Below are 13,665 nucleotides of genomic sequence, written 5' to 3' on the forward strand. Positions count from 1 at the left end.
TGTGAAAATCCCCTAGTTGCCACACTCTGGCACCTGTTCAGGTACACTGAGGAAGAATTTAACATGGCCAGTACATCTCACAGCACACCTTTCAGACTGTGCAGACTCCATACAGACAGTGACTCAAGCTGGGAATCAAACCCAGGTCTCTGGTGCTGTGAGGCAGCAGTGCTAACCATTGTGCCACCGTGCCGCCCAGGGTGGAGTTAATCAGTTCTATTTCATCAGACACAATTCCATCAATTCTCAAGGAGCAGTGTTGGCAGCTAACCTGGTCAAAATCTATCCCTGAAAAACCTTCACAACCGTAAGGTAACCAGTCAGGTAGCTCAATGCAGCACCTGATAGTGTGCAATGCTGGCTGCTCGCATGACAAGAGAGACTGCCACCTCAAAAACAGTCCATAGCCGTGAAGCCTGTGAGAGTGTTTAAAAAAAAAGCATACAATTGCAAGTTTTTCCCAAGCTTATTAATTCTAATTTGTTGACTTTCAGTGAGTTGCCTTGACAGAGCTCTGTACAGTGCTTCTGAAAACACAAGAATGAACTTGCCTGAGCTGTTAGAAATTAAAAACTGTGAACAGTTAACACCCCCCCCCCAAAAAAAGCCTGGGCACGTTATCAGCTGCTGGCAAAATCATTGCTTCTCTCGCAGGGCTGATCTTGCTGTGGAGGGGAAAGTGATGGTGTTTAAATAGAGAAGGCAATGGTTTCTAGCTGCCTCGAGTAGCTGGGTGCCCTGTACCCTTATCTTGTGTTTGACCTTCCTATGAGCAGCAACTTGAATAAAACTGTGGGTTAATAAGGGAGGAAGATGAAGTGGCAGTGCAAACGTGCCACCCGGGAATGTGAGCTAACCAGTGTGAAATGTAATATCAGTAACCATGATATTTGCAGTTACAGAACACGTTTCCCATATGCTATTGGTGCATATTATGCAGGCTATAGAAGCCAGGTAGTTTCCACAGCCCTCAGTGTTTCTTTCATTTTAAACGTTGATGGTGGGTAAGGCTCCCAGTCCTTGTTTGTTTTCTTCCTGTAACTGGAAGTGAGGACTGGGTAGAGCCTGATTTCAGAGCTGAGTTTGGACTGTGAGGTATTTTCACTGATCTGCATTCAGATTTCATGGGCAATTTCAGGTGTTTCCTATTATTATTGAAAATTAAGGTACCTGTGCTACAGGGGTCTGTAACGTCCTCACTATATTAGGGCTTGTGTGTTTTACACAAACGGGAAAAAACACGGGCTGTGATTTCCCCAAAAATTGAATGTCATTACGGCAAGAAAAACCGGGGACCGCACCGCAATCGTCCCACCTTTTGGGAGAGTGGTGAGTTGGGAGTTGGTTCCGGAAGCGGCAAGGCCAAAACATAGTGGTGAGTCCGGCTGCAAAGCAATTGGGTGTCATATTGGGAGAGTGTCCCAATCTCATAGTGAGACTCCCTTCCCCCACCCTCCACATCAGCAGCGGCATGTTACCCCACCCCCCCTCCCTGACACATTGGCATCAGGCATTTAGGCCCTCCCAATAGGTCCCCCTTTGACATGTCCCCTATTTATGGCCTCTAATGTGTCCCCATCACAGACCCTTCAGTATACCCTTCCCATCACAGTCTCCCTGTCATAGCTCCCACTCCAGCCCCACCTCCACTCAGGCTTCACCCCCTTAGCACTGGCCAGACACACTGGCTGTGCTCAATTGACACTGCCATGGTGGCAGGTTGGGCACTGCCCAGCCGGGACCCTGACTACCCAGGGGTTTCAATGGCCTCCAACCCCCTGGCATTGCCATCACATCTGATCTCTGCTAGTGGAGATCAGTAGTAATTCTAGCCAGTCGTGCCGCATACATGAGGGTCAGAAAATCCCGGGAGCTGGGAGAATCTGACGTTGGATGGGCTAAGCATATTTAAATACTACTTTGCATATACTAATCAGCCTTGTGCCCTTTCTGGGCATCATCCAGTTCGTGCCAGTAGAAAGGGACAGGGACATTTGCAAACTGTTTGGCACCAGGCACAAAACCAGTTTTTATTCCCACACACAATTTTCCAGGATCGATGTTATCTCTGCCAGGTGCAACGAGGCTGGAAAATCACCCCATGGTGATGCTGGAAAATCGCCCCATGGTTTGCACACATTGAATTTAAGAGCTCTGACTTGTGCAGAGTACAAACTGAAAAGTAAAGCAGCAGCTTCTACATCACCTGAACGACATCAACATCAAATCATGTGATCAGCTCTTAAAGCAATCTGCAACCATTTAAATATATAAGTGTCCAACACTAAAGGAGTGGCGTTGCTGCCTGTCGTCTAAATTTGTTGCTCTCAGTAACCTGGACTCAGCTGAATGAATGTGGTGTGCTTGTGAAAAGGTTTGATGTTCAAATTGACTTGAAATGAACATCAGATCATCAACTTGTGCAGCACCTTCATCAGGCCATTGACCTTCTCAACAGAGGGAACATGGTGCAGGAGCCAATTTTCCTCATCACATGATCCTGCTTGTTCCTGTAGGGGATGGACTTGGTATGTGTACACTGGACTACTCTATAGAGTTAGGGACAGGGGTTAATTTTAACTGTAAGCTGGAAGGCGTTTTTGATTTCCTCCCCTTATAAGCGGAGGCATATTTCCCAACTCCCTGATTTTGGTGTAATTCTGTTTCTATTAATAACACCACAGCTAATCCGAGATGGGATGAACCCAAAGGATTAGATTATTTACACACATATACACATGGGGAGGGGAGTTGCATCATTTCCCTTTACATTCATACAGTAAAAGAAAGATAGAGAAAAAAATAATTGCAGAAACCAGGGAGAAAATAAATATTGTTTGACGTGGTTCCAGCATCAAGAATCAAAGTCCAGTGAGTTATTCCTTCACAGAGGTTGGCAGGTTGAAAACTGATGCTGTATAATTCACTTTTCCAGCAAAGTTACCTTCACACAAATCCAGAGGTTTTGTAGACAATGTACAGAGGTTGCAGTAGATAGTGTAGATGGGCCAGGTATTTATTCTGGACAAATCCCTTTTTCTGTATGCTGCTCATTAAATGGTAAAATGGCAGGCAGAGATTTTACATTCCAGCAAGACAATATTACTGGTTATGCATGTTTGAGCCTCTCGGTTATGGTTCAGTAAAGTTCAACTCCTTCTTAAACTACCTTTATTTCTTTGATCCAACTCCACATACAATTCTCCTTCAACACCCAGAGCTATCTGGAGCCCCTTTATATATCAGTGACTTCTATTGAATCATTGACATCAAATTAGCACTTAATTAAAGTAAAAGTAAAGTTTATTTATTTGTCACAAGTAAGGCTTACATTGCAATGAAGTTACTGTGAAATTCCCCTAGTCACCACATTCCGGCACCTGTTTGGGTCAATGCACCTAACCAACACGTCTTTCAGACTGGGAGGAAACCGGAGCACCCTGAGGAAACCCATGCAGACATGAGGAGAATGTGCAGACTCCACACTGGAAGGCTGGAAGGTCTGTTAACCCATTCCTAACAACGCGGACAAGAAGCCCATGTCACATGACTCCCACCTCTCCACATTCTCTTTGACAAGGGAGGTGTATTCTTTATTTGCATTCTCAAAGTGGTTAAGTGTCCCAACCATTAAGAATTGAAGGTTGTGGAGCCCTTTGTCCTAGAAGGTGAGTAGATTCCTTTTGACCAACCTGCGTTATGAAATGCAGATGACCTTTGTATAATTCTTTTGAATTTGGTCTCTGCAGCCCACGGAGGGGGGAATGGGGGAGGCTGTTAATGTATCTTCAGAGATAACAAGGTGCAAGTTTCTCCAATACTGCTATGGTAGCTTCTTTTGTTCGAAGATCACAAACAGATATAGATTCAGCTATTTTGAAAGGTCTTTATCCAGTTTTTTAACTTTCTCCAAACAGCCATGAGGATATTTATTTATTTCACTAAAATATACAATGGGAGGTCTTATTCTCTTCAGAATTGGATACACCTCTTGAGGTAAAACTGACCTAATTGCCCATCATTTTGCTGTAAATACTTCTATGCCTTACTTGGATAAACATGGTGATAGTGTTCCAACCCTCCAAGATGAGGCAGATTGAGGTGGAGGGTGTTGAGGAAACAGCTCCTTGGGAAGATAGAGGTATAAAAAGCAGACTGACAAATATCTATCAGAACGAAATCAAATTCAGAATGTCTAAAACCCATACTGAAACAGCTGAAAAATCCCTTATGGATATGTGAACATATTTGAGAATGTGGACCCTTATCTTTTGGAAGTAATTTTATTCCTTTCTTGAGATTTCCATTATGAACCATTCCTGCTATCTACTACCAGGCCTCCTTCAGTATGTCTGTGGTCTCCAGCTACTTAAGGGTTGCACAAAAAATAACCCTTGGTGACTCTTCATTTTCATTTATTTTCTTTGCTTCTCTCCACTTTTTCTTTTTCTCCATGTCTGTTGGCACAGTAAGGTTGAGGTAGCTGTTTCTTAGTTCAGACTGACTCTTTAATGATCCAGTCTCAGTTTCCACAATCATGAGGCTGTGGTTTTTGGTTTTCTGTTGTACCACAGTGACACTTGGTACCAAAACAGTGATCCGTATTCAGTTCATTTGTACTGGGCAACCAACTCTTCAGACTGTGTGAATTCCTGCATTGAGAATAGATTAATTAATACATTCTATCACCCCTAAAGTTATTTCATTTCTGTTCAATTTGTAATCCTTTCACATTTGATGCCTTTGTTCCTGCGATCTTTTCATGGATGAATTTTCTGGTTCTTTATGGAAACCTGCCCCACCTTTCAATATGAGATTTTGTTCGATAAGAATATTGCATATGGAGCAGAAATATGAAATAGGAGCAGAAGTAGGCCATTCGGCCCCTCAAGGCTGCTCCACCATTCAATAAGATTGTGGCTGACCTGTTTGTACTTCAAGTTCCACATTGCCATCTTCTCCCAATAACCTCTGATTCCTTTGCCGAACAAAAATCTATCTACCACTACTTTAAAAATATTCAGTGACTTCACCTCCACCACCTTCTGAAGCAGGAGTTCCAAAATTTTCCCTCTGAAGGAATAACTATTCCTTTTAATTTTCATTCAAGCTTTTTTCTCTCCACCAGTCGACTGTTCCTCAGATCTCCTGCTCTGGGCTCATTGTTACTTCACAACCAGATAACACATTGCTTCATTGAGGATTATAACTTTCTGAATAAAGTCCATCCTTTTTAACATGAGCCTTCATTTTCCTTGATATCGACCCCCAATCCAAAAAGTACATTAATATTCAATGCTCTGATTTAATTTCCTTATAATCTTTCTTGCATTGATCAAGGACAAGGATGTGACCTTTTAAATCAAGGATGTGTCCTTTTTAATCCAGTGAAGCTTGGTCATTAGATAGAGCACCTCAATAGGCTGAGGTGTGTACATGCTGGGCTTGCACTATGCTTTTCCTGCCCTCTGTTCCAAGTCTTCTACGTTTAATCTTAAATCTCCTTCATGTAATAATATAAGTTGTATCTGTTATCTATATACTGGACTCCATTATTCCTTGTCAAATAAATTTCAAACTCCTATGAAGAATGTCATGCCAGGAAAAATACGGCTGTTCTATTAGCTCCCATTGAGAATTTGCCAGGTGCAGAATCTAAATTAATCTTGGCTGTGTGAAATGTTTGGTTTTATTGGTGGCATACTGCTTAGCACTGCTGTCTTACAGCGCCACAATACCACCCATGAACTCTTTCTCTGGAAGTACAAGATGCCTGATCTGTGTATCATCAGCATTTTCTGTTCTTTTTCTGATTTAAGAAACTGGGTTCAATTCCGGCATCGGGTCACTGTCTGTGTGGAGTTTGCACATTCTCCCCGTGTCAGCGTGGGTTTCCTCCGGGTGCTGCGATTTCCTCCCACACTCCAGAGGTGTGCGGGTTAGGTTGATAATCATACTAAATTGCCCTCTCGTGTCAGGGGAATTAGCAGGGTATATACCTGTAGGGTTATGGGGATTGTTGTAGGCTCCAAGGGTCGAATAGCCTCCTTCTGCACTGTGGGGATTCTGTGATTCTAGTATTCACAAACTAATGATTCAGACTTTGGGAGCGTTGTACTTGCATGCCCTGATGACATGCTGGAGATGATTCAGATGAGATAGGAAAGATGTGTAAGAAGCTGAATCACTGAGCCTGCTGCTGCTAAACAGAATTAAAGTTGTATCCTTCACATATAATATGTTCCAAAGTTCCCTTTTCAGGTTGTGGATTAAAGCTCCACAATGAAGAATGATTGTGCACCCTAGCTGGAGCGTACCTTCAGTATACCTGCCAATGTAGTGCTTCTAATGGCACATTGTATTGCTTTGAACAAATGAATTTATTCCTGGGAACACATTTTAAATAACTACTTTGGTGACTGTGATTGCAATTAGACAGAAATGCTTCTCAAGACAGGTTATTATGGAGGGCTTAGCAACATCACTGTTGGCAACAAGTTTTTAAGGGAATTTCCCTGCAACTATAGAAATGCAAATAAGTTATGACACAGAAACAGGTCATTCAGCCCAATTAGTCAGTGCTAGCCATTGCCCTTCACATGAGCAAATACATCAAATAACTTCCCCTGCCACCTTATTCATCAAATCCCTTTTCATCCATCACCATCCAATCTAATGTTGGGTGTTGACACAGATTTTGACTTTGCAAATGTTCACTGACAAAGCCAGCAATTATTGCGTCCTTTATTGAACTCGAAATTGAAGGGGAGCTGCATTCTTGATAACTGAGTGGCAGTTAAGATTCAACCACACTACTGTGGGGCAGAGTCACAAGAAGGCCAAAAGGAATGTGGAAAGCAGACTTCTTTCGCTCAAAGTGAACTAGATGGGATCAATAGTTTGAAGATGGCACAGTAACACAGTGGTTAGCACTGCTACCTCACAATGCCAGGGACCCGGGTTCAATTCCGACCTTGGGTGACTGTCGGTGTGGAGTTTGCACGTTCTCCCCATGTCTGCGTGGGTTTCCTCTGGGTGCTCCAGTTTCCTCCCACAGTTCAAAGATGTGCAGGTTAGGTGGATTGGCCATGCTAAATTGCCCCTTAGTGTCAGGGGAATTAGCTAGGGTAAATACGTAGAGTGATGGGGATAGAGCCTTGGTGGGATTGTGTTCGGTGCAGAGTCGATGGGTCGCATTGCCCCCTTCTGCACTGTAGAGACTCTATGATTCTATGAATTAATATTGTTGACTTTTTATTCCAGATTTATTGAATAAACAACATTTAAATTCCCTCTGCCCTGTTGGGTTCTGATCTTGTATTTTCAGATTATTAATGCAGATGGCTAGATTCCTAATGCAGTAACATAACCACTATGCCACTGTTCCCAACTCAGCCATTAACCCTGGAAGTGAATCCCAAAATGTTACAGAAAGGTTTCTGCTGCCCTTTGGTCTAAATCGCTTGCATGTAATCTTGTATCTGTGGCCCCACAGCGCCAGAGTGAACTTTTCATAACCAACCATCCCGCTGCCTGTTCTCAGGTGGAAGTGAGCCAGGACGTTGTTGGATAATAAGTAGAGTGCAGCAGTGTCATTCAGATAGAAGCAGCTGAGTCTTTGCATAGATCATAGAGGGCCTCCAGTGGTGGAAATGCAGTACTGTAATATTGCAATGTTCAGCAGAGAGCCACTAGACTGGGTTAAGTGAAAAAAGCATTATTAGTAGAGCTGACCATTGCCACCAGAGCAGTTCATTCGTAACTTACAAATGGAGCGAAGATCTGAAATATATCGATTATTTCCAACATAAAGGGTGGTGCAATGGCACAGTGGTTAGCACTGCTACCGAACAGTGCTGGGGACCCAGGTTTGACTCCAGCTTTGGGTGCCTGTGTGGAGTTTGCACATTCTCCCCGTGTCTGCATGGGTTTCCTTGAGGTCCTCTGGTTTCTCCCACAGCCCAAAGATGTGCGGGTTAGGTGGATTGGCCATGCAAAATTGCCCCTGAGTGTGCCAAGATGTGTAGGTTACAGGCGTTAGTGGGGTAAATTCGTATGATTACCGGGATAGGGCAAGGAGTGGGGCTCGGTAAGATGCTCTATCGGAGAGTTGGTGCAGGCATGTTGGGCCAAATGGCCGCCTTCTGCACTGTAGGGATTCTATGATTCTAACTGTGTGAAGACCACTTGCTTGAGGGAGCCCACTGTAAATACAGTCACACCCTGAGAGCTCCCTGTAAATACTGTCACACCCTGAGAGCTCCCTGTAAATACTGACAACTTGAGAACCTACTGTAAATACAGTCACACCCTGAGAGCTCCCTGTAAATACTGACACCTTGAGAACCCACTGTAAATACAGTCACACCCTGAGAACCTACTGTAAATACAGTCACACTCTGAGAGCTCCCTGTAAATACTGTCACACCCTGAGAGCTCCCTGTAAATACTGACAACTTGAGAACCTACTGTAAATACAGTCACACCCTGAGAGCTCCCTGTAAATACTGACACCTTGAGAACCTCCTGTAAATACAGTCACACCTTGAGAACCTACTGTAAATACAGTCACACCCTGAGAACCTACTGTAAATACAGTCACACTCTGAGAGCTCCCTGTAAATACTGTCACACCCTGAGAGCCCATTGTAAATACAGTCACACTCTGAGAGCCCATTTTAAATACTGTCACACCCCGAGAGCCCACTGTAAATACAGTCACACTCTGAGAGCCCGTTTTAAATACTGTCACACCCCAAGAGCCCACTGTAAATACTGTCACACCCTGAGAGCTCCCTGTAAATACTGTCACATCCTGAGATCCCATTGTAAACACTGTCACACCCTGAGAGCCCACTGTAAATACTGTCACACCCTGAGACCTCCCTGTAAATACTGACACACCCTGAGAGCTCCCTGTAAATATTGTCACACCCTGGGAGCCCACTGTAAATACTGTCACACTCTGAGCCCATTGTAAATACTGCCACACCCTGAGACCTCCCTGCAAATACTGTCACACCCTGTGAGCTCCTTGTAAATACTGTCACACCCTGAGAGCTCCCTGTAAATACTGTCACACCCTGTGAGCTCCTTGTAAATACTGTCACACCCTGAGAGCTCCCTGTAAATACTGTCACACCCTGAGAGCCCATTGTAAATACTGTCACACCCTGAGAACCCATTGTAAATACTGTCACACCCTGAGAGCTCCCTGTAAATACTGACACACCCTGAGAGCTCCCTGTAAATACTGTCACACCCTGTGAGCTCCTTGTAAATACTGTCACACCCTGAGAGCTCCCTGTAAATACTGTCACACCCTGAGAGCCCATTGTAAATACTGTCACACCCTGAGAACCCATTGTAAATACTGTCACACCCTGAGAGCTCCCTGTAAATACTGACACACCCTGAGAGCTCCCTGTAAATACTGACACACCCTGACAGCCCACTGTAAATACGGATACATGCTGGGGAATCTCCTATAAATACCGTCATACACTGGGAGTTCTCTATAAATACTGACAGACCTTGGGGAACCCCCTGTCAAATGCCGGCATGCAGGAACTTGGGGCACATGCTGACACCCCTGGGGACCCCATTGCAAACATTGACTCCCACTCCCTCCAAACGGAATCCCTTGGAAGTAGTGACATTCCCATGGAAACCCCTTTAAATTACTGGAACTCCCTGGGACATTCCGCAAATGCCAACATACTGCCAGGGATTAAGCTACTGAAAGGCAGCTTTAATTACAGAGCGGAAATTAAGATTGTTTAAGAAAGTATTCATTAATGTACAGAAATAATGATGATACAGGTATAAAATAGGAAATTCTCCCGGCTGTACAGGCTGCAGGTTTTTTACACAGAGGGTGGTGGGTGCCTGGAAGTCGTTGCCGGGGGGGGGGGGGGGGGGGGGGGTGCGGGGTAGCAGATACAGTAGTGACTTTTAAGGGGCATCTGGACAAATACATGAATGGGATGAGAATAGAGGGATTTGGTCCGTGGAAGGGTAAGGGAGTTTAGTTCAGTCAGGGCAGCAGGTTTGGAGGGCCGAAGGGCCTGTACCTGTGCTGTAATTTTCTTTATTCTTTGTTGTGTACTGTATCCACAGCACATAGACCTGGTGACATTATGGGAAGCAATGCCACACAATCTATTTTAGCGGAATCTAAATACTTTTGTGAGCAGATTAATCCCAAGTGTCCACCAGGCTGAAGTAACACCTACTTCCTGAGCTTCTTGCAGGAACATTCGATCGATCAGTAAGTGTGTGTATTCAATAATAGTGCTCATTCCTCTGGATCCATCTGGGTCAAAGGTAAACCTCCTGTGGGCAAGGTTTTCTGTTACCAATTCACAGCTCTTAGCAAATACTGCATTATCGATATGCTGCCTGCACAAAATAATTTCCCCGGTGACGGCCGCCCTTATTGCAAGCTGAATGGGACCTTTGCAAATCTTGCTCTTCAATGGTGATCCTCTGGAGCAGGTTCCCACGGCCACTGCTGGAACTATTGTTGCTGCTCTCATCCTTATCTGCTGCTGTAATCTTCAGTTCGGTGTGACGTACAATTGATTCTCTTTTCTTCCCAGTACGAGTTCAAAGCCAAGAATATTAAGAAGAAAAAGGTGAGCATCGTGGTGTCTGTGGATGGAGTGAAGGTTGTTCTGAGGAAAAAGCAAAAGGCAAGTTCATCACTTTGTGTTCTCCTGAGAGATTTCACTGTTAATTACCGTTGATAACCTTGATCTGTTTCTTTGAGTTGGGGTTTTTGACTTCATCCCAATGTGTTATTCTCAGGGCTGTCAGCTCTGGGTCCGGGTTCAATCTTGTGACTCTCTATAAAATCATAGAAACCCCACAGTGCAGAAGGAGGCCATCCAGCCCATCAGGTCTGGATCGGCAACAATCCTGCCCTATTCCCAAAACCCCACATATTTACCCTGCTAATCCCTCTAACATACACATACTGGTACACTAAGGGGCAATTTAGCATGGCCAATGAACCTAACCTGCACATCTTTGGACTGTGGGAGAAAACTGGAGCACCCAGAGGGAACCTATGCAGACACGGGGAGAATGTGCAAACTCCACACAGACAGTGACCCAAGGCCGGAATTGAACCCAGGTCCCTGGAAGTGTGAGGCAGCAGTGCTAACCACTGTGCCATCCAGTATCACCAGTATAAACCCATCAGGTCCATCCAGCTGTGACTATGTAATAAAAGCCTGAGGGAAAAGGCGATGTAGGTCAGTCAGCAATAAATCTGACAGGTTTGTTGTTCCATCTATTGCTGTCCTCTGTCCTGATACCTGGGAATAACATTTTCAGGGAACTTTCTCTATCCTTAGACACTTTCCCATCACATTTGTTTGGGAAGTTGAATACACCATCCTGGCCTGACTTATTTAATCGTTCCTTCGTCATTACTCTAAATCCAGAAATACCACACATGATAATATTGATGCAGTACCTTCACATCACTACTGTTGCGGTCCAAGAAGCTGACCCATAATCACCTCTTGAAGAGCAGTCGAATACGGGCAATAGAAATCAGCCTTGCCAGCAATGCCCACGTCCCGAAAATGGGAAATGCATGCCATCAGTATCAGTTGTTTTAATGATAGCATCAGAACATCACCACAAAAAACCAATATCAATATCATACCTGAGACACCTGCCTCTGTCTTCCAGTTGTTCAATACAACTTGGAGGAATCGATGCACTTTGCACTTTTGGGGAAATTGGACCTAAGCCAAAACACTTCCTTTTTTGTGCTAATATGATTCTTGAGTTACAACTCAGAGGGCTCCTATTGAAGTAGGAATCCAATCAGCAGCAGTACTTGTTCCAGTGTTAAACCACAAAACCATTCACTCCCAAATGTGTTTGGATGGACATTTCCTGTAATCCCATTATTGCAAGGATAAGTTAGCAGATAAAAAAGGTTCATGCAGACAAGAAATCCTTGAGTTACAAACTTTGGGTCAGTATTACACTCCCTCAGTTCGCAATCACAGGTGTCTCCTGTAAATGGGCACCATTGTACCCAAGGTCAGGAGTTTTGCATTACCATTAGATAATGTGATAGCATGAACTGTGGTTGTTATGGTGAAGCTTCTTGCTATGCGAGTAGAGCACTGCAACCTGACTCATGCTCCCGCTTAGTAGTCAGACTGATCAGTATTGCAGTGTGCCAAGGCTAATTGTAAAAGAACAAATGTTTTTCAAACATAAGATTTGCAGAAGTGTAATATATGCATAATGAATCACAAGATGTGCAAGTTAGGTGGGTTGGCCACACTCAATTGTCCCTTGGTGTCCCAAGATGTGTAGGTTAGATGAATGGTAAATGTTTGGGGTTACAGGGATAGGGCAGAGGAGAGGGCCTGGGTAAGATCTTCTGTCAGAGTTGGTGCAGACTCAATGGGCCAAATGGCCTCTTCTGAACTGTAGAGATTGTATGAGATACCATCTATTCTATAATGCTTATCAAAATATTCCAAACAAACAGTGCTATCACAATGAAGCTAATTTGCCAAATTTTCTGTTAAGCAATGAGAAAAGTCTTTCCTGCCATGTCTGTCTTTCACCCTTGATTTCCACAGACTGTACGTGCTTGTCCCAGCTGGACAGGAAGCAAAAGACTTGACCTCTGATCTCCCTTCAGAGACCTCTGAGGTTAAAAATCGAACCTTTTTGGTTGTAGGATCCCGGTAGTTAAACTGTGTTCAGCTCATGTGAATGAAGCTGTTCTAACACTGGTGTGGACTCTTACTTGATAAACTGATGTGGTATGCAGGATAGAGGTTTCCTTTAAAGTGGACCTACATTCACAGAAGTTGTACATTATCCATGAAAGCTCAGTTTAATCTGTATAAATTCATCCAAAATCCTTTTCATGGTTAGAGATCTCAACACGAACATTGGAAATCGCAGCTTGTTGTGAAGTGTATTTTGTTATTTGTACATGCAATTGGGGTGTCGCTGGCAAGGCCAGCATTTATTGCCCATCCCGAATCATTCATGCTTTACCCAGGAAGCCACACTACATTCATTTAAAAATCTCCCACTCAAAGGAGCAGCAACAATGCAAGGACTTACTGTTTAAATGTACGGTCCTGATCTAAAAAGGTACATTGTGGGGTCAGGTGTCTTGAGCCAGTGAGTCAGGTGAGAGTTTCTTCACCCCATAAAGGATTGTGCTTTGTGTACGGAATAAAAGTCTTCTTCTGATCAAGAGATGTTATCTTTTTCTAGAGAAAGGAATGGACATGGGATGCGAATAAGATGCTGGTGATGCATGACCCAATTTACAGGTACGGTCATTGTGTGTGTTCTGCCCAAAGCCAGGTCCTGGCTCAGAGTAGTCTTTCTATATCTCTCTCAATCTTGTGCCAGTCTTCTCATTTTCCAATAACTTCAATTTTCAAGCTTTCCAGCATTGACATTCTGTTGCTTTTCTTCCTCTTTTTCCTTGAAATCTTCCCTTCATAACATCTCTTTTACAAGCCTGTTTCCTTTAGGTAGGGCACATCTTAGAGAAAATGGCTACAATGCTGATTTTAAGTTATGAGGTGGTCATCTATCTATTCTAATAATGCTCCAATGAAATGCCTTGGGATAGTACATTGAAGGTGAATTAATATAGATCTT

General features: G+C 43.8%; 1 protein-coding gene across 1 annotated transcript in view; it reads left to right on the forward strand.

Moving 5' to 3' along the window:
- LOC145358353 (carboxyl-terminal PDZ ligand of neuronal nitric oxide synthase protein) overlaps positions 1 to 13,665 on the forward strand; it is a 116,546-nt gene that overhangs the window by 76,302 nt on the left and 26,579 nt on the right. Inside the window, exons 3-4 of the mRNA XM_080212310.1 lie at positions 10,602 to 10,694; positions 13,270 to 13,328. Coding sequence (XP_080068436.1) covers positions 10,602 to 10,694; positions 13,270 to 13,328 — 152 coding nt within the window. The remainder of the gene's footprint in view (positions 1 to 10,601; positions 10,695 to 13,269; positions 13,329 to 13,665) is intronic.

The sequence above is a fragment of the Carcharhinus amblyrhynchos genome, chromosome 25, assembly GCF_965287045.1.
Source record: "Carcharhinus amblyrhynchos chromosome 25, sCarAmb.v2.hapA, whole genome shotgun sequence".
NCBI lineage: Eukaryota > Metazoa > Chordata > Chondrichthyes > Carcharhiniformes > Carcharhinidae > Carcharhinus > Carcharhinus amblyrhynchos.